This window comes from Pagrus pagrus (assembly GCF_965226575.1).
Source record: "Pagrus pagrus genome assembly, chromosome: 5".
Taxonomy (NCBI): domain Eukaryota; kingdom Metazoa; phylum Chordata; class Actinopteri; order Spariformes; family Sparidae; genus Pagrus; species Pagrus pagrus.
Window position 1 is genome coordinate 7,945,004 of NC_140189.1, and position 20,752 is coordinate 7,965,755.

The 20,752-nt window shown below is 42.2% G+C and overlaps 1 protein-coding gene across 1 annotated transcript in view; it reads right to left on the reverse strand.

The window, feature by feature from the left end:
* LOC311256832 (protein NLRC3-like) overlaps nucleotides 1-20,752 on the reverse strand; it is a 34,921-nt gene that overhangs the window by 7,441 nt on the left and 6,728 nt on the right. Inside the window, exons 2-8 of the mRNA XM_084352198.1 lie at nucleotides 19,683-19,785; nucleotides 19,472-19,597; nucleotides 17,744-17,881; nucleotides 15,184-15,262; nucleotides 7,943-8,171; nucleotides 5,976-7,773; nucleotides 5,703-5,876 (exon numbers count right to left, since the gene is read on the reverse strand). Coding sequence (XP_084208324.1) covers nucleotides 5,703-5,876; nucleotides 5,976-7,773; nucleotides 7,943-8,171; nucleotides 15,184-15,262; nucleotides 17,744-17,881; nucleotides 19,472-19,597; nucleotides 19,683-19,759 — 2,621 coding nt within the window. The 5' untranslated portion in view covers nucleotides 19,760-19,785. The remainder of the gene's footprint in view (nucleotides 1-5,702; nucleotides 5,877-5,975; nucleotides 7,774-7,942; nucleotides 8,172-15,183; nucleotides 15,263-17,743; nucleotides 17,882-19,471; nucleotides 19,598-19,682; nucleotides 19,786-20,752) is intronic.

Below are 20,752 nucleotides of genomic sequence, written 5' to 3' on the forward strand. Positions count from 1 at the left end.
GATCCCTGTGATTTGGAAAACTTCATGTATTGTGCCAGTGCCTAAAAAAGCAAATGCTCATGACATACAGGATTTTAGACCAATAGCACTGACCTCTCATGTTTTGAAAGAGTGGTCCTTGGGCATTTTAGTAAGCAGGTTTCTGCATACCAGGATCCATTACAGTTTGCGTATAAGAAAGGAGTCGGTGTGGATGATGCCTTACTTTATATGCTACACAAAGTGTACAGTCACCTGGAGAAAGCTGGTGCATCTGTAAGAATTTTATTTTTTGATTTCTCAAATGCTTTTAATACTATCCAGCCACACACTTTAGTTAAGAAATTACTCGATTGGAATATAAATAGCTGTACTGCCCAATGGGTTATGGACTACCTCACTTGTAGACCCCAGTTTGTGAAAATGGGTAATGGGGTATCTAAAACTATTTTAACAAATACAGGGGCACCACAAGGTACTGTTTTGTCTCCATTTTTATTTACTTTGTACACATCAGACTGTAGGTCAAGCTTGTTGTCTGACTGTCATCTACAAAAATGTTCTGATGACTCTTGTAGGTTACATCACTGGAGACAACCACACATCCTACTTAAGAGAAATAGACAGCTTCGTTAAATGGTGTGACGATAACCACCTTATTTTAAACATAAACAAGACAAAAGAACTTGTTATTGATTTTAGAAGGAAAAAGACACCAGTCACTCCGGTAGTTATCAAGAATGTGGCTATCGAGGTTGTCCCCCACTACAGATACCTCGGCATCCTTGTGGATAATAGGCTGGACTGGAAAGAGAACACCCGTGCTATTTTCACAAAGGCCCAGTCCAGGCTGTTTTTCCTCAGGAAGCTAAGATCATCTGATGTTAGCAGGCCACTCTTGAATGTGTTTTTTCATAGTATTTTAGCTAGTGTGCCTTTTTATGCTGTTGTCTGCTGGGGGTGGGGGTTGAAGTCTGAGGACAGACACAGGATTAACAAAGTGATAAAAAAGGCAGGTTCTATCATTGGTTTGCCTCCTGACTCCTTAGAGGTGGTCATGGAGAAGAGGGTGGGTAGGAAACTCTGGTGCATTCTGCACAATAAGGACCACCCACTCTATGTTTTTTTCCATGAACTGAAGAGTTCTTTTAGCAACAGACTGGTGATGCCAAGATGTTCCTCAGATAGATTCAGGAGGTCTTTTGTACCTGGTGCAGTGAAGTTTTTTAATGAACATTGTTGTTGATTGTTGTTGTTTTTCTGTTGTGTGCTATGCTAAGTAATGCATTGCATTGCACTTATTGTACTGCCTGAGTTGTCAATGCTTGTCATGTTGTAGTATTGTGTGCTGGATGTTGTACGTACAGAGTGACAATCAGTTTCCCTTCAGAGGGATTAATAAAGTAAACCAACCAACCAACCAACCAACCATGTGCGCTCCACCGTTGCCCACCTACCAGTGAGATACCTAACACCATAATACATAATATACAATATACCAAACCTTTTTTTGAGGCAGTTCAGTATATTCAGTATATTGTTTTTTCGGTTTTGTCTGTAGCAGTAATGGATTCGGTGAAACGTTGCGGTTAGCCTACTTGTAAAGGACATCAACATAGTGCATGTTAGTTTTTTTTCACTATGTATTATTTTAAATATTTTATTTTGACACTTCCTGTTAAACGGATGTGTTTTATTTTGAAAGGGTTTGGTAAACGGAAAAGATGCGAATGGACGGTAAATTGATGAGGAAGGTAAACAAGCATCACATGGATATAAGGAAAATTACGGATAAAGGAATTTATGTTTGTGTTGAAATTTAAGTTTGTTTTATGTAAAGTAAAGCTAAATGCCACAAGCTAATTATAGATCTATGAACTAATGGCTTTTTATTTGTTTTTATTTTAGCTCTTACATGGTTTGTTGTTGTTGGTCATAAAGAATTGCTTCGAGGAATAAAATACTTCAGACCACCACCAGTAAAAGCTTCATTAATTTTAACTGGCGCTACACTACTATTTGCAACACACACACAGTAACTTTGACGAGTGGTTAACAACACCGTCCGGTAAACTCAACGTCTTAATTTTACCTTTTCAATGCTGTTTGCATTGGCTGAGAACTATAGGGATGCAGGCGATTAGCAGTGACAGCAAGCGGGCGAAGAGGGATTGGTTATCCGTCCACCCTGGCTTGCTTTAGGCACTGAAATGAATTGAACGTGCGAAGCATTTCGCTAGGAGGGGCAGGTGGGCAAGGGTGTTAAAATGTAGCGCTCTGATTGGCCAAAAGCTTTTAACTCTACTTACACGCAGATTGTTGTGGCTCAGCGGCAGAATCAACTTCATAGATCGAACTTGCATAGAAACTAAAACCGGCGAACTGTGAGATGCAACAAAATGCGTACCTGGAGAGCAGCAATTCGTACAAGCGTACTTAAGGGTCATGTACGAGAAATGCGTACATGTTGGCAGGTCTGCATCTGTAAGGTTTTGTGCTTCAGCAAAACACCAAATAATCTTCTCCATCCACTAAAAAGGTTCCATCCCAGTGACCACTCTGAGAATGAAAATGCTTTCCCACGTTAGTCTGCTAAAGAGTTTTGTTCCTGTGGTATTTCTGCTGTTAGCGGCACAAGTGAGGCTTCAAACAGTTGTTACAATAAGCCGCAGTGCTCATTTATTTACTAGTGGTGGGACTCGATTAAAAAAATGTAATCCAAATAATTAGAGGCTTTGTAATTAATTAATCTCAATTAATCGCATATCAATATTTGACACGAGAAGTAACATTTTTCAATTTAAATGGATTTTGGTATATGACTGAATCAATGAATAGACACATAAATGAGCTTACGTTTGCTTTTCAGTGTCATAAAGCTGATGAATTTTGTTTGAAATTGTCTTTCTGCATGGCAGTTCATAAGTTAGGTCAGACGACGCTGTCTGTAGCACCGCTTCTAGCCCCTGATCTTCTACCACCGAGAATGGCCGACAGTCCACTGCAATCAATTTCGCCAGTGCATTTGTTAATTTGTCAGTCGTGGACTTACACATTTTGGCTCTTTCCATTTCTCGTATTGTGTCCTTTGCATCAGTATTATGGGTTTGCCGGGAACTTACTTCTCCGACAGTAAAAATGCGCAGCCTACACAGAATTGTATCTGTTCAATCAAGTTGTGATTATTTCAATGTTCCTGAGTTGTGTCATCATTGTGTTTTATGCTCAAGTCCGAGAGTTGATTTAGGGCTGGGCGATAAAATGATCTTGATCATTTTCATGATAAAATTCTCGATAACGATAACGATGATACATTTTTGACATTTATTTTCGATTGTTATTTTTGAGTCCATTTTCCTTTACCTGGAAAACACTACATCAACAGCCAATCATACAGCAGAGAAACAGATGCATGTGGTTGATACATGTCTCCGGACCCTCTCACAACTACTCACCACCTGTGTGTCCACTCGAAACCGAGTGTGAGGAAACTGCGAAAGACGGAGAAATTGTACTCAAGAAAAGTCATACCACTTTGGTTATTTGGAAATAGTTCGGCTAACTATAGTCTGACAAAGCACAGACCACCATTAGGTGCAAAATGTGTCAGCAACCAGTCCTCAGCAGAACTGGAAACACCACCAACCTCTTCCATCATCTCAAAAGGTACCGTCCCAAACAGTACTCCGAAAGCATGAGTTAGCGCCATCATGCTAGAATCAGCCTCCCCTCAAGTAGCCAACAGCCCAGCCCCACTGCTTCTACTAGTCAAACTTCAGGTCGACAACCAACAGTTGCCGCTGCTTTTTCAGCCATTACCCCATATGAGCAGAAACCGAAGCGACACAAAGACAGAACCAGCGCAGTTACGTACTGTATCGCTAAAGATATGATGCCTATAAGCCCGGTTGAAGGGTAAAGTTAGAGCAGCTCAGAGATGTCATCGCTGACGTGTGGTCTGGTTGCACGTCCGAACCACGTCAGGTCTTACAGAACAAGAGGCATTAAAGTGTATTAAACTGTCAATTCAACATTATTATTGTTAAATATACTGTATATCGTGATAATTATTGACATTGATCAATATAAAAAAACATATCATGATAACAGTTTTGGCCATATCGCCCAGCCCTAGGTTGACTGCTGTATGGGGATAAATAAAGAAGGATTAACTCACACTAAAATACAATTTAAAATTGTACTGTGTTTTTATTTATTCATTTATTTTTCTTACTGTTTTTTACGGCCGTCTCTGCTGCGCTCCAGGACAGGGAATGTGATGATGGCACAGCGCTCAGTGGGGAAATATTGATATTGAAGCACGTCGAGCAAACGTGAGTGTTTTCATAAACATTGAAACCAGCAGTGTTACTTGCGTACTTGCACTTCCGTATTTGCGCTTATACTTAAGTGTAATACTTATTCCATGAATACCTTTCAGTTGTAAAAATATCAGCCAACACAAACCTTAAATCAATATTTCCCCACTGAGCGCTGTGCCATCATCACATTCCTCGCCCTGGAGCACAGCAGAGAGGGCCGGACTCTTTGGTAACTAACTGATCCAGTAATCATAATCGATGGTAGAAATCCGAGATTAAATCAAAAAGCATTAAAGAATGAATAGCCTGCTGTCCATGTTTCACCAAATACGATTTTAGTTTTCATGTAGTCTGTGTGTGAAATCGCTGCAATGGACACAACTGTGCTGTCAGGTGCACAAAGCACACTGGAGACAGCACAGATTTTTTTGCTGAGGGACAGGGGCAAAAATGGCTCTTTTGATAGTAAAGGTTACTGACCCCCACCTGGTTTAGGCAGCTAAAACATGATTGAAAAGGATAAATGTAGAGGTTATTCAGAATATTCTATAATTACAAAATATATTCTAAACCTGGGGCGGCTGTAGCTCAGTGGGTAGAGCAGCAGACTACCAGAAGGTCGCTGGTTCGAACCCTGGCTCCCCTGGGCGGAACTGAGCTACATGCCGAAGTATCCTTGAGCAAGATACTGTACCCCTAAATTGCTCCTGGCGTGCAGTTGGCACCCTGTGCGGCAGCCTCTGCCGCCAGAAGGGCCCTGCGATGAACTGGCGACTCATCCAGGGATATACCCTAGCCTCCGCCCCTATGAAACTGGGATTGGCTCCAGCAACCCCACAACCCCCTGAAAGGGCCGATAAAGCGGCAACATCTCCGCAACCCTCACGGATTAAGCGGCAAAAGAAAATGAGATGAGATGAGATATTCTAAACCAAACTATATTTACACAGTTGGATCTTTATGTTAGTCTTTCCATTTTTATTTAAAAACCCTCTGGCTTCTTCAGGCTTCAGGATACTCTTCAGATTGGCAGAATCATCAAATTATATATCATGATAGATATTGATAGAGATCAATAAACACTAATTTAGATCATATTTTTTGCCATATCTCACAGCCCTTCTTTACTGTATGTTATGTTTGACTTTTGGTCCAGATACATATTAAGAATATTTGAAACTGTCCTTGATAATAATAATTTAACAACAAAAGCAACAACAGGAGGAAATGATGAAAAATTCTTGTGGAAAGTAATTCTCTGAGTCTGGACATTATCTCCAAAATTTAAACGTCTTTTGACAAATTAAATGAGCGGACACATTACTACAGGTTAGCTGGTTGTCTACTTATATAAATCAGATTTTAAATGGTCATCAGTTGAACAGATTAATGAATCCTGACCTGAGACTCTCCAGTATACAGTGAGAACTCTTCACACCAACAGACAGCAGCTTCACTCCTGAATCCTTCAGGTTGTTGTTACTCAGGTCCAGCTCTCTCAGACTGGAGGACTGAGAGCTGAGAACTGAGGACAGAGCATCACAGCTTCTCTCTGACAGGTTACAGCCACTCAGTCTGGAGAGACAACAGCAAGGAAACAAAGAAAACATTTTCATTCGTAACTCCTGCTGAAAGACAGCAGATAGTATTTATTAATCAATAGCTTCTACTTACAGAGCTTTGTTGGAGGCTTTGACCACTGGCAGCAGCCTCAGAAGAGCCTCCTCCGAAGCAGAGTATTTCTTAAGGTCAAACACATCCACATCTTTTTCTGATGACAGTAAGATGAAGACCAGAGCTGACCACTGAGCAGGAGACAGTTTATCTGTGGAGAGACGTCCTGAACTCAGGGACTGTTGGATCTGCTCCACTAGAGAACGATCATTCAGTTCATTCAAACAGTGGAACAGATTGATGCTTCTCTCGGGAGACAGATTCTCACTGATTTTCTCCTTAATGTACTTGACTGTTTCCTGACTGGTCTTTGAGCTACTTCCTGTCTGCGTCATCAGACCTCGCAGGAGAATCTGATTGGTCTGCAGAGAAAGACCCAGGAGGAAGCGGAGGAACAAGTCCAGGTGTCCATTTGGACACTGTAAGGCCTTGTCCACAGCACTCAGGTAGAGGTGTGTCTCTGCAGATTCTTCTGTTCTTGTTTCAGACATCTTGGATCTTGGTTGTTCTTCTGCCAGCAGATTGACTCGCGAGTTGATGAATGTCAGATGGACATGAAGAGCAGCCAGATATTCCTGAACACTCAGATGGACGAAGCAGAACACCTTGTCCTGGTACAGTCCTCTCTCCTCTTTAAAGATCTGTGTGAACACTCCTGAGCACACTGAGGCTGCTCTGATATCGATGCCACACTCTGTCAGGTCTGATTCATAGAAGATCAGGTTTCCTTTCTGCAGCTGATCAAAAGCCAGTTTTCCCAGAGACTCAATCATCTTCCTGCTCTCTTTGGTCCAGTGTGGATCTGTCTCAGCTCCTCCATCATACTTGACGTTCTTCACTTTGGACTGAACCACCAGGAAGTGGATGTACATCTCAGTCAGGGTCTTGGGCAGCTCTCCTCCCTCTCTGGTCTTCAACACATCCTCCAGAACTGTAGCAGTGATCCAGCAGAAGACAGGGATGTGGCACATGATGTGGAGGCTTCGTGATGTCTTGATGTGGGAGATGATTCTGCTGGCCTGCTCCTCATCTCTGAATCTCTTCCTGAAGTACTCCTCCTTCTGTGGGTCAGTGAACCCCCTGACCTCTGTCACCATGTCAACACATCCAGGAGGGATCTGATTGGCTGCTGCAGGTCGTGTGGTTATCCAGAGGCGAGCAGAGGGAAGCAGCTTCCCCCTGATGAGGTTTGTCAGCAGCACAGCCACTGAGGTGGACTCTCTAACATCAGTCAGGATTTTCGTGTTGCGGAAGTCCAGAGGAAGTCGACACTCATCCAGACCGTCAAAGATGAACACAACCTCGAACTCTTCAAAGCTGCAGATTTCTTTGGTTTCAGTGAAGAAGTAATGAACAAGCTCCACCAAGCTGAACTTTTTCTCTTTCAGCACATTCAGCTCTCTGAAAGTGAATGGAAATGTGAACTGTATGTCCTTGTTGGCTTTGTCTTCAGCCCAGTCCAGAGTGAACTTCTGTGTTAAGAGTGTTTTCCCGATGCCAGCCACTCCCTTTGTCATCACTGTCCTGATTGGTTCATTTCTTCCAGGTGAGGCTTTAAAGACCTCTTCTTGTCTGATTGTTGTTTCTGGTCTGTCTGGTTTCCTGGATGCAGTTTCAATCTGTCTGACCTCATGTTCATCATTGACCTCTGCAGTCCCTCCCTCTGTGATGTAGAGCTCTGTATAGATCTGATTCAGAAGGGTTGGGTTTCCTGCTTTAGCGATCCCCTCAAACACACACTGGAACTTCTTCTGAAGGTTAGATTTGAGTTTACGTCGACAAACTGGAGCAAGATGTCCTGATTGAGCAAAAGACAAATAAGATTAATTAATAAATTATAAATCAAATATTTCAACATTTTACTTCCTCAAAGAATCAGTATATGAATATATTTCCGTCCATCTGTTGAGACTTCAGTAAACGTCTCATTGATCCAACATATTAAATCTTTAGAGAAATCCTCTTACTGCTCTGCAGACAGTCAGCCAGATCCTCCTGCTTCATTCTCCTCAGGAAGTTCAGTGTGATCTTCAGAAATGCCTCTCTGCTGCTACTCCTCTGCTCTTCATCTTCACCATCTAACACCTCATCATCCTCACTCTGACTCTCTGAGCATTCTGGGTAATCTGAACACAGAGCCTTCTGGATCTTCTTCAGCTCGTTCTTCACAAAACTGACAATGTTGATCTCCAGCAGCTGGAACAGAATATTATATAAATGAGACGATCAAACTAAAAATCATGGAACCAAACATCAGATCCATGTTGGACAGACTGACAACCCACTCACGTATTAAGCAGAATGGAGATTATTATGAACACAACAGATGTAAAAGTAGTAGTTGAACCCCAACCACAAAAAAGTTGGGACATTGTGTTAAACATACAGTATATAACAGAATGCAACGATTTCCAGAGACAATGTATTTAATGTTGAGTAGGAGTCTCATCAGCCTAATTGATTTTTGCAAATGTAGGCTCATTCTGAATTTGGTAGCAGCAACAGGTAACAAGTTATGACAGGGGCAATTAAAGACTGGAAAGTTGCTGCAAAATGCTCCTAAAAACACTTGATTGGATCATTCCACAGGTAAACAGGTTAATTGGTAACAGGCTACCGTAGCACTATTGGTGACATTATTGTATCAGATCATGCTCCCATCTACATAAGCTTAAATAATGTGAATCCTACATGTCAAAGCCGACCATGGAGATATAGCACGTTCTTGAACCATGACCCTAACTTTGACAAATTTTTAAAAGTGCAATTGGACTATTTTTTTAAAGAGAACAAGAGTCCTGATGTTTCCCCTGGCCTGCTATGGGATACCATGAAAGCCTATGTTCGTGGTCTGATCATATCTTATACTGCTAGACTTAAAAAGAACAATAGAAAGGAGCAAAGGAAACCTGAGCTTGAACTGCATGAACTTCAGACTAAATACAACTTATCTCCATCAGAAGAGCTAAGAAATGACATAGAAGTGGTTAAAGCAGCTTTAGAGAGTCTACTTACAAAAAAGGCTGAAAAATCGATGTTCTTCATGAGGCAAAGGATGTATGAGTTTGCTAACAAACCTAATCAATATTTAGCCAACCTTCTTCGAAATAGGGCTTCGGCCCAGAATATTTCATATATCAGAGATTCAACTGGTGTTCATAACTATGATAACAAAATAATCAACGACACTTTTCAAAAGTTTTACAAGCAGTTATATTCTTCTGAGTTGAATCCACTCTCAGAGCAGGATATGTTTAATTTTTTCGCAAAGGTGGATTTACCAAAAATTACAGATGAACAGAGTAACGACCTGTGCAAACCACTAACTCTGAGTGAAATTAAGAATTGTATCCAGCAACTCCCCAACAACAGCCCCAGGCCCCTACGGATTCAATGCAGAATTTATAAAAAGTTTAATGTTGTTCTAGTCGATCCCCTACTTGAAATGTTGCAGTCCTCATTTGCAGCCGGGGCTCTCCCCCCATCTCTTATGGAGGCTAATATTTCTTTAGTACTGAAAAGGGGGAAAGCACCTGAAGAGTGCTCTTCATATAGGCCTATATCGGTCCTAAATTTAGATCTGAAGCTGCTTGCAAAGATTCTAGCCTCACGCTTGGAAAATGTTCTCCTCTCTGTCATTAGGAATGACCAGACTGGTTTCATTCGGGGAAGGTTTTCATCACATAATGTAAGACGCCTGCTTAACATTATTCAACATCTTCCATATACAATACAGCTCTAGTTATTTCTCTCGACGCGGAAAAGGCGTTTGACAGGTTAGAGTGGCCTTACTTATTTTTCACACTCAAGGAATTCGGCCTAGGTGAGGACTTTATTAAATGGATTCGGATTTTGTACACATAGCCCCTTTCAGCTGTAATCACAAATGGACTATTATTGAACGGGGTACAAGGCAGGGCTGTCCCCCGAGCCCCTTGCTATTTGCGTTAGCTATGGAACCTTCAGCTACCACCATAAGACAAGACACTAGTATTAGAGGAATCTCTTTGAATAATCATGAGCATAAAATCTCGCTGTATGCTGATGACATATTGATTTTTTTAAGCTCCCCTACACATTCTATCCCTAAATTGACCCAACTAGTTAATAATTATGGCTCTTTTTCTGGTTATAAAATAAATTTTTCTAAAAGTGAAGCCATGCCTCTTTGCTGCTCTCAAACGTTAGACCCAAATATCTCACAGCCGTTTCGCTGGTCTCCAGCAGGTTTCCTATATCTGGGTATAAAAGTCTCACCGTGCTTGAAAGATTTGTATAAATTAAATATTGCCCCTCTCTTACAAACTATAAAACAGGACCTTGATAGATGGTGTGGCCTGCCTCTGTCCCTTCTGGGTCGAATTCATTTGATTAAAATGAACATTCTCCCACGCCTCCTGTATTACTTTCAGATGCTGCCGATTATGTTGTCAAAGAAAGTTCTTGCAAAATTTAATAGTGCTATTATATCATTTATTTGGCGTAAAAAAAGACCCAGGTTGAGATATAGTTTTCTTTGCCTACCTATTAAGAATGGTGGCTTAGCAGCTCCCTCTCTTTTATATTATCTGTGCGCGGCACAGCTCAAGTTTCTTTTGTAATGGTTTATAGGTGACCCTGATTCTGTGTGGCTCAGTTGCGAATCCGCCTCTCTAGATAAAATCCCTTTACTGAATTTATTATATATCTCTCCTGCCAGGGTGGCAACATTAGTAAAAGATAATGTGCTTTTAAAGAATATGTTAAACATTTGGCATAAAGTCAGGAAATTGGAGGGGTACAGTAATCGCTTCTCTTTGTTGACTCCTATTCACGAGAAACCTGACTTTCAACCTGGATTACGGGGCGGCCTTGCTGACTGGAAGTACAAGGGCATCAGGGCTGTTGCGGACATGATTCAGGGAGGCTCAATCCTCACATTTCAACAAGTGAAAAGTAAATATGGGATCACCAATAAGGATTTTATCAAATTTCTGCAAGTTCGGAACTTCATTTTGTGTAATTTAAAAGATTTCACTGGTGGTCTTGCTATATCTCCCATATAATCCCTATTGGTAAATAATATGCAACTTAAATCTTTCACTAAGAAATTGTATATGATCCTCTGTAATCTTAATGTAGATAATTCTGGTAAAGTAAAAGGCAAATGGGAATCTGATTTGGGTACAGTAGAGGCTGGGGACTGGGATGCTCTGTGCAGCCAGCACTCCAGGGTTCTGGTGTCTAACTCTGCATGGGAGAGGCAATTCAAGATTTTGCATAGGCTTTTTATCACTCCTGTAGACAGACACAGATTTAATCCTAACCTGTCAGAGCTCTGTAATAAATGTCAATCTGATGTTGGTTCATTTATTCATTGTTTATGGAGCTGTTCTCATATCCAACAGTTTTGGAGTATAATTATTCAACAGTTAAATCTGATATTCAAGCGGCATCTACATATGAGTGCAAGGACTTGCCTGTTAGGACTAGAGGATGAACTGCCTGTTGATTTTCGCCACAGAGACCTTCTACACATTCTACTGCACTGTGCCCGAAAATGTATCTTGGCCTTATGGATCACTGACAAAACCCCCAATCTCAATCAGTGGAAACAAACTGTGACTGGTATCATTCCGTTTGAGGCTTTCTCTACAGCATTGAAGGACAAACCCTTTGTATTCTACCGGACCTGGGATCCATTTCTTGACTACCTAGGTGCCACCACATCTCGTAGGATGAGGTCAGGGCTTGTGGACCTGGCCTGGGAAAAAGATGCAGAGTTATAGTGTGATAAGCTATATTACTTGAGTATGTATTATATTGTCTTCTTTGGTCTCCCTGATTTCCCCCATTATTTGGGTATAATGGGGGATATCTGGGTATAAAAAGGGCATCCACGAAAGGCTCAGTCGTTCACAAGAAATGACAGGGCAAGGTCCACCACTTCAAACTGCGTGGACAAACAGTCTTCTACAATCCATTGTACCCGCTTGTGGACACCAGTGGTGTCAAACTGGAGGAGGAGGCCTTTTCGGGCTTGGTTGGCCCAAGGGTCTCCTGAAGCAGCAGACAGGCCCGGGCAAAAACTCAGGTGTGGGAGGAGTTCAGAAGGACTTTCAGTTGGCCCCAAGGAAGATCTCAAAAACCATCTGGCGACTCAGAGAGCTAAAACGGGGCTTAGTCCCTGCTGTGCTCACTTGGGAAGGACAGCTGCTGACCCAGACTGGGGATGTCATCGGGCGGTGCAATGAGCACTTTGTATGAATTGCGTCTCTGCTTTTTGAACATGATGTGGTTCTTGCTGGCTTCTTTCGTCCATCACCTATGGTCATGAGTTGTGGGTGGTGGCTGAGAGAATAAGATCACAGATAGAAGTGGCCAATGACTTTCCTCTGTAGACTGGCTGGGCTCAGCCTTGGAGTTAGGGTGAGGAGCTCGGACATCTGAGGGGAGCTCAGAGAGGAGCCGCTGCTCCTTCACCTCAAAAGGAGCCAGCTCAGGTGGTTCAAGCATCTGATCAGGATCATCCTGCGTGCCTCCCTCTGAAAGTTTTCCAGGCACACCAAACTGGGAGGAGACCCAAGGAACGACCCAGAACTCGCTGGCGGGATAATATAGCTCATCTGGCCTGGGAATGACTCAGGATCCCCAGGAAGAGCTGGAAAGAGTTACTGGGAGAAGGACTAAGCAGGAATACCCTACTTAGCCTGCTTCCACATGACACTGGAAAAGCGGGCGCAGATGGATGGATGCATTTGGTTTTTATCTACAGTACCAAGCAGTTAAAGTTGGGACACACCTTCCCATTCAATGGATTTTTCTTCATTTTTATTATTTTCTACATTGTAGATCAATACTGAAAACATCAAAACTATGAAGGACACATACGGAATTAACAAAAAAGTGTTAAACAAACCAGAATATGTTGAATATTTTACATTCTTCAAAGTAGCCACATTTTGCTTTGATGACAGCTTTGCACACTCTTGGCATTCTCTCAATCAGATTCATGAGGTAGTCACCTGGAATGGTTTTCCAACAGTCTTGAAGGACTTCCCAGAGGTGCTGAGCACTTGCTGGCTGCTTTGCCTCAACTCTGCGGCCCATGCGGGCATGTAGAAACCATCCGCTTACCTTTTTTGCTTCTCACAACGAACAGGTGGAACCAAAAATCTCAAATTTGGACTCATCAGACCAAAGTACAGATTTCCACTGGTCTAATGTCCATTCCTTGTGTATCTTGACCCAAGCAATTCTCTTCTTCTTCTTGTTCTTCCACAGTAGTGGCTTCTTTGCAGCAATTCGACCATGAAGGCCTGATTCACACAGTCTCCTCTGAACAGTTGATGTTGAGATGTGTCTGCTTCTTGAACTCTGTGAAGCATTTGTGTGGGCTCTAATTTGAGGTGCTGTTAATTTGCGGTTTCTGAGTCTGGTAACTCTAATGAACTTATCCTCTGCAGCAGAGGTCGCTCTTGGTCTTCCTGTCCTGGGGCGGTACTCATGAGAGTCAGTGTCATCATGTGTTTGATGGATTTCACGACTGCACTTGAGGATACATTCAAAGTTCTTGAAATTTTCCAGACTGACTGAATTTCATGTCTTAAAGTAATGATGGACTGTCGTTTCTCTTTACTTAGCTGAGTGGTGTTTGCCATAATATTACGGGTGTAACGATACATGTATTTGTATTGAAGCTTTTCGGTACAGGACGTTTGGTTTGGTACAGGGCTGTGCACGGTGTGTTCCCGGAACAGAAGTTGCGTGTGTTTATTTTCCGCCTGCAGCTACACGTGCAGCCCGTTTACGTCATGGCTAACGCTAGCGAGAAACCAGAGCTTGAAGACCCTCCTTTGTCGCTAAAGTCTCCTGCTTGGGAACACTTCGGCTTCCTGGTTAAATATTGCAACGGAGAAAGACAAGTGGATAAAACGAGGGCAGTGTGCCGACATTGTTCAGCTGAGATCGGGTATGTTTCCGGCAACACGACAAACATGCTAACTCAATTGAAACGGTACCACCCGAGTGTGAATATCACTGCTACAAGAATAAAAAAAAACGACCTTAGTACAAACGCAGCTGACTTCGGCATTCAAGCAGCCTCTCCCTAGCAATTCAGATCGGGCCAAAGCTATAACAACTGCCATCAGAGTTTTTATAGGAGCGGATAAGACCATATTCAGTTGTTGAAAACGCTTGTTTTAAACACATGCTAAAGGTGATTGAGCCCCGGTACGAAGTACCCACTCGTCCACACTTCAGTCAGAAGATAATACCAGGCCTTTATGAACAAGCTAAATCTGCTGTTGTCCAAGACTTGTCAAAGGCATGTGCAGTAGCACTAACGACTGACGGATGGACATCCAGAGCTAATGAGAGCTACATAACTGTGACTGCCCATCACATCACCCTTGAGTGGAACATGGTGAGCCATGTTCTGCAAACTCGGCCCATGTATGAACAAAACAACAGCGCAAACCTGGCAGAGGGACTTAAAGAGACAGTGAGAATAATTAATTTAACTTATTACCAGGCAGCACTTTACAACAGTATTCTATTTTTTTATTTTATTTTCATATTTTGTATAATGTTACAATAAATTGTTGGTTTACAAAAGTTCCGAATAAACAACAAGCAAATTTATGTTTTGCATTTTGTTCCCATGCTGTACTGAAAATGAACCGAACCGTGACCTCAAAACTGAGGTACATATCGAACCGTGATTTTTGTGTATCGTTACACCCCTACATAATGTGGATTAGAACAGTAGTCGAATAGGACTATTCACTGTATAGAACTGTGTACCAACCCTACCGCTGCACAACACAACCGATGGTCTCAAACACATTAAGAAGGCAAGAAATTCCACAAATTAACTGTTGAATAGGCGCAGCTGTTAATAAGAAACCATTCCAGGTGACTACCTCATGAATCTGACTGAAAGAATGTCAGAAGTGTGCAAAGCTGTCATCAAAGCAAAAGGTGGCTACTTTGAATAATATAAAATATTAGACATATTCTGGTTTGTTTAACACTTTTTTGTTTACTACATAATTCCATGTGTGTTCCTTCATAGTTTGGATGTCTTCAGTAATAATCTACAATGTTGAAAATAATAAAAATGAAGAAAAACCATTGAATAAGAAGGTGTGTCCAAACTTTTGACTGGTACTGTACATTTTACACATTGTCAACTTTCTGGAATCAGGGTTGTACATGTACATACCATAAATATTGAGTCCAGGTGTGTTTGATGTTGCTGAGAAGATTGACCACTGGGAACCTCTGAGCTCTCCTGCTCGACTCTGTGGAGAAATCATGAAGAATTACTAAAGATGCACCGATTGAACAGCCAGGGACCAGAATCAGCCAGTGTTTATCATGACAGGCTATGACCGGTGACCGGTCGATCAGCGTCAGATATATCTGATTCTCTCCCGGTCACATTTACACACATGCCTCATGTTCAATGGATCATATATATTTCTCTGTTATAATTTAAAACATTTTATATTTACTGAACTTTTTTGGTCAGATCTACATGGTCAGTAAATTAAATAGTTAATCACTCTAAAACAGCATGTTGAAGTATTCTTGAGCAAGATACTGAACCCCAAATTGCTCCTGATGAGCAGTCGGCACCTCTCATGGTAGCTTCTGACATCAGTGTGTGAACGTGTGTGTGAATGTGACAAGTGTTGTAAAGCACTTTGAGCTGTCAGTAGACTGGAAAAACACTATACCATTTACCAAAGGCCAAGTGAAACTTCAGGTTCTCCTGAATAAAATTATGTATGACACTTGATGCTGACTGATAGAGTGGGGGAGGAAAAATAAGATAAATACAGGCAAGTCAGGCGCCCCAGAAACTGTTCCAGGTCTTTGAAGGTTATCTCGCTGTCTGAGAGAAGACGGAGAAAGAAAGCTGCTGCCAGAGAAATTAATTAAAAGTCTCTGTTAATGCTACGTTACTACGACCATCTCTTGTTCTCTTCACAGAAGAGTTGTTCCACACTGTGAAAAGCTGGTTAGCAGCTACGAGTCAGGATAATCATCCAATTAAAATAGTGATTCTGAACTGTGAAGCTGGAAGTGACCAGTGGAAACACTGAAAACTCAAATATGAAGGTATGGTAATCTGACATATTGGGCTATGATACTTGAATATATCAAACATATTCAATAAATCACCATAAGTCAAAGTGTTGCTGACAACATTGAATCAGATGGTTTCCCCTGACATTAATGTGTTGATTGTACTGCTGATCTCACAAACTGGTGTGTCACAATAAACTTGTATCAGGTGAAGTGAGTAAAACATCATGAAAACCAGAGAGAAACCCAGAGAGAAGTGGATCAAACAGAGCGTTTCAAATCATGTCCCATCTTCCACTGTCTTGATGATGTGCCGTTTCACAAAGTCCATGTACCGGATCCAGAAACTCCTTGTCCTCCCCTTTGTACAAGATGCAGAGCCGCGCAGGGAACAGGATACCAAAGCGGTCCCCTTGTTGGTTATGTAGAAGTCTCCGGACCTCCGTAAATGCTGCCCGTGCCCTGGTCACAGCCGCTATGTAATCCGGGAAAATGGCAATAGGTTTCTCATTGAGCCGAAGAGGGGCTCGGGTCTGGGCTAGGCGTAGGATCTCAACACAGTCCTGGTAGTAATGGAGCTTAGCAACAATGGCGCGTCGCTTTCCGTCCAGTCTTTTTTGGCATAAGGCTTCTGTGTGAACGTCGACTAGGACATCTTTATCCAATTCCAGCACTTCTTTAAGTAATTTAGACACAGACGCCGTGGTGCTCGAGTTCGGTTCCTCTGTGACCCCCAGGATGCGGATGTTGCACCTCCGCATTCTCCCTTCCATATCTTCACATTTACCTCTCAGGTCAGTCAGCTCTTTCTGCAGGCTCGCTAACGTAGTTTGCAGGGTGACTACTTCATCTGTCCATGTTGACAGCCCGCTCTCAACCTCTTTGACCGTGTCTTTCATTTGGTCAATCTCAGTGCGAGTCGTTGCCATGTTGTTAGTGATTTCATTCCTTACCGCCTGCAGTTCGGTCTTAATGAAGTTAAAGTCGTCAGCAATGTTAGCACTCTGGGTCGAGGAGGTCCTGGGCCTAGCCGTGGGTGGTCCGTTGAACTTATATTTTCTCAGATTGGAAGCCCTTTCAAAAACCGAAATTACATTAAATATGCCCCTAGGTTCTTAGTTTACGCTGTTCTGTCAAAGCATGTCTATGTAGGTTGAAAAACACTATTTTTAAACTGTAATGTAGAAGTTCAGCGGGAGCCTCAGCAAACACGTCCTACTCCATTGCTGGCTTGCTCCGCCCCCCTTTTAGCTTGTTTGACATGCCACACGTTTTTGAGCTGAGGTAAAGGTGTGCAGTGTCTCCTCTTTGAGCTCGGGCAGGAAATAGTGATCCACAACATTCTTCTCTGCATTGACAGACTCCTTCAAATCACCACTAGAAAATGATGATTTGATGGAGGAACTCTGTGGAATCAGGGTTAGCCTCGTTAGCAGATAGCATCTGTTAGCCTCGGTGAAATGTGTTTTATACTCATACAGTCATCAGACAACAGTCAGAACGAGTGTGTGGAGGGAAAGTTAAACTGGAGAGCAGAGCTGCAGACTGGTTATACTGGGCAGCTTTCAGACGTGACAATATAAATGTGAGTGAAGAAGAACGATGCTGAAAACAAATTGACAGCTTTAAAAAACTTCTCTGGATAAGTTAAAACATGAATCAGTCACATTTTAATGATATTAACAGCTTACCTCCGTGCAGCAGAGGGCTGTTCTCCTTTAAAATCAATGAGGCGATATTTTGACCAGTCACTCTTAAAGGACACACAGCTGGGCTCAGGTCCAGGTCCAGGTCCAGGTCCAGGTTCAGGTCCAGCAGAGTCTGGTCTCCTACAGATCCAGTTAGACAGAGAGAAAGACCACCAGGGACTGAAATTCTCTTTTTATTCTTCAGACACAGAAACATCTGGAGAAACTAGCAGCTATCAACAAGAAAAGGATCAACACACCAGAGTTCAATAAAACATGAAGCTGAATGATTTCAGTCTGTGGATCATCGCTTCATTTTCTCAGCAAATATTGAACCAAACCAAAACAAAGTCACTGATTTACTGAATCCTGTCAAAAAAACAGTCAAGACACAGAGCTGGGTTCAGAACCAGGTTCTAGTTCCAGTTCAGCAGAATCTGGGTCTCGTTATAAAAGTTGCATACTTACGTCACGGGGCCTGAAAAAGGCGTACGCCACTTTCTACACAAAACTTGTGATGTGTAAAAACAAAGTTGAAGGAAGAGCTGAGTGAACTAAACTGTAAGTTAACTCTGACCCATGCCTACACACATTTTGTTTTGTTGTGACACTCGTGTGTAACGCTGTATGCACAGACTTTATCTGTCCTCACACTGCTGGAGGACGACTTGACTGAAAGACTTAAAGGATAAGTACCGTTTTTTACAACCTGGACCTTATTTCTGGCAAAATATATGGTCATTTACTCACCCAGATAACTTTGGTGTCATTCGGCGTCGTTCGGACGAAATTAGATCCAGTGTAGCGGCGATATATCCATATAATGGGAGAGACGGGGCAGCGACACACAGCCTCTATATCACGCATTATCTGCCACGAAACTAGTTAATTTCATCAATATTTTGTTATGAAATGCTAGCGCTATTAGCCTCCGAGTCCGGGCTCGTCCGTTATCAACATCCGGGGTCAAACGAGCAACAGCAGCTACAGGTAAACAAGGCGCGCTGTCGCGGGTGCGCGCGCAGCTCAGAGACGACATCTTCCAGGTCAGAGGTAGTAGATCAGCCTACAGACCCCGGATGTTGACAATAGACGAGCCCGGACTCAGAGGCTAATAGCGCTAGCATTTCATAACAAAATATTGATGAAATTAACTAGTTTCGTGGCAGATAATGCGTTATATAGAGGCTGTGTGTCGCTGCCCCGTCTCTCCCATTATATGGATATATCGCCGCTACACTGGATCTAATTTCGTCCGAACGACGCCGAATGACACCAAAGTTATCTGGGTGAGTAAATGACCATATATTTTGCCAGAAATAAGGTCCAGGTTGTAAAAAACGGTACTTATCCTTTAACAAGTGCTTTGTCACCTCCACCTCATCCTCAAACACCTTGTTGTTCTGTGCCAGAAACATTCCTTTATTATCGTCTTCTTCTTAGAAGACATATTAGAGATATTAGCAGATAGCATCTCTTAGCCTCGGTGAAATGTGTTTTATACTCATGCACTCATCAAACAACAGTCACAACGAGTGTGTGGAGGGAAAGTTAAACTGGAGAGCAGAGCTGCAGACTGGTTATACTGGGCAGCTTTCAGATGTGACAATATAAATGTAACTGAAGAAGAACGATGCTGAAAAAAAACTGACACCTCTAAAAAACTTCTCTGGATAATTAACAGTTAAAACATGAATCAGTCACATTTTAATGATATTAACAGCAGCTTACCTCTTTGCAGCAGAGGGCTGTTCTCCTTTAGATTCAATGGGGCGCTTCTTTGACTTGTCACTCTTAAAGGACACACAGCTGGGCTCAGGTCCAGGTCCAGCAGAGTCTGGTCTCTGCTGTTCTGGGCTTTAACGCAACACACAGAGCTTTGAGTGTAAATAATGATGGTGGAGTGATGTGAGTGGTGGACAGGTAGAGATAGTGGTCTTACCTCTGAGCTTCATGCTCCACACACAGACTGGTTTTAGAGGGAGGGACTCTCTCCTCTCTGTCCTCACACTGATTCATGCTGCTCAGCTCACACACACTGTCGTCTGCAGAGGAAACACAGATCATTCATCTGCACATCAACTCAATATTAGATACAGTCACGGTCAAAAGTTTCCATCACTCATAAAGAACATGTTCATCATGTCAGTGTTCAGTTGATTCCTACAGCTCTTATGTTTCTGTGTTGTCGATTTCAATATCCACTTAAATAAGCCTTCTGACCCTCTAAGTAAAGCTTTTTTGGGACTTCTTGATATTTCTAGCTTTATTCAGCTTGTTCATGAACATACTCATTCCAGTGGTAACACTCTTTTTTTGATTTGATTTGATCCTTTCCCATGGATTAGATGTGTCAGCCCTGAATGTTGCTTCCGTCTCCTCTGCTGTGTCGGACCACTCTCTTATTACATTTGAAGCTTCATTAGCCTGTCCTTGTATCGATGACACAAATGTTTTTACTTCTTGTCATATCAGCCCGGCAATCATAGCAACACTCAGTGAAAAATTGCCTGGGGTCCTGGCCCCTTTTGTGATTGTGACAAAACCTGTGGAAAAATTCACTAAAGAAGTTAACTCAGTACCTGTATCTCTCCTCGATTCTGTGGCACCGATCTCTACCAAGACAAGACGACCAAAGAAATCTACTCCCTGGTTTACTGATGAAACCTGAGATCTAAAGCAAGCCTGCAGGAAAATTGAACGTGCATGGTGAAAATCTAAATTGGACGTTTTTTAACTTGCATGGCGTGATAGTGTACTTAATTACAAGCGTGCTCTTAATGCTACTAGAACAGCATATTCTCTGGCCCAATAAACAATAATAAACACAACCCCTGATTTCTCTTCGACACTGTGGCTAAACTTACTCAGAAACCACAGTCTGTGAGTAGGGATGTAACGGTTACCGGTGTCACAGTAAACCACGGTAAAATTCCCGACGGTGAAGGTTACCATTTAAGATTTAATTAAAAAAAGTTTTGTGGAAAACTCCAAGATACTTTATCCAAGTCT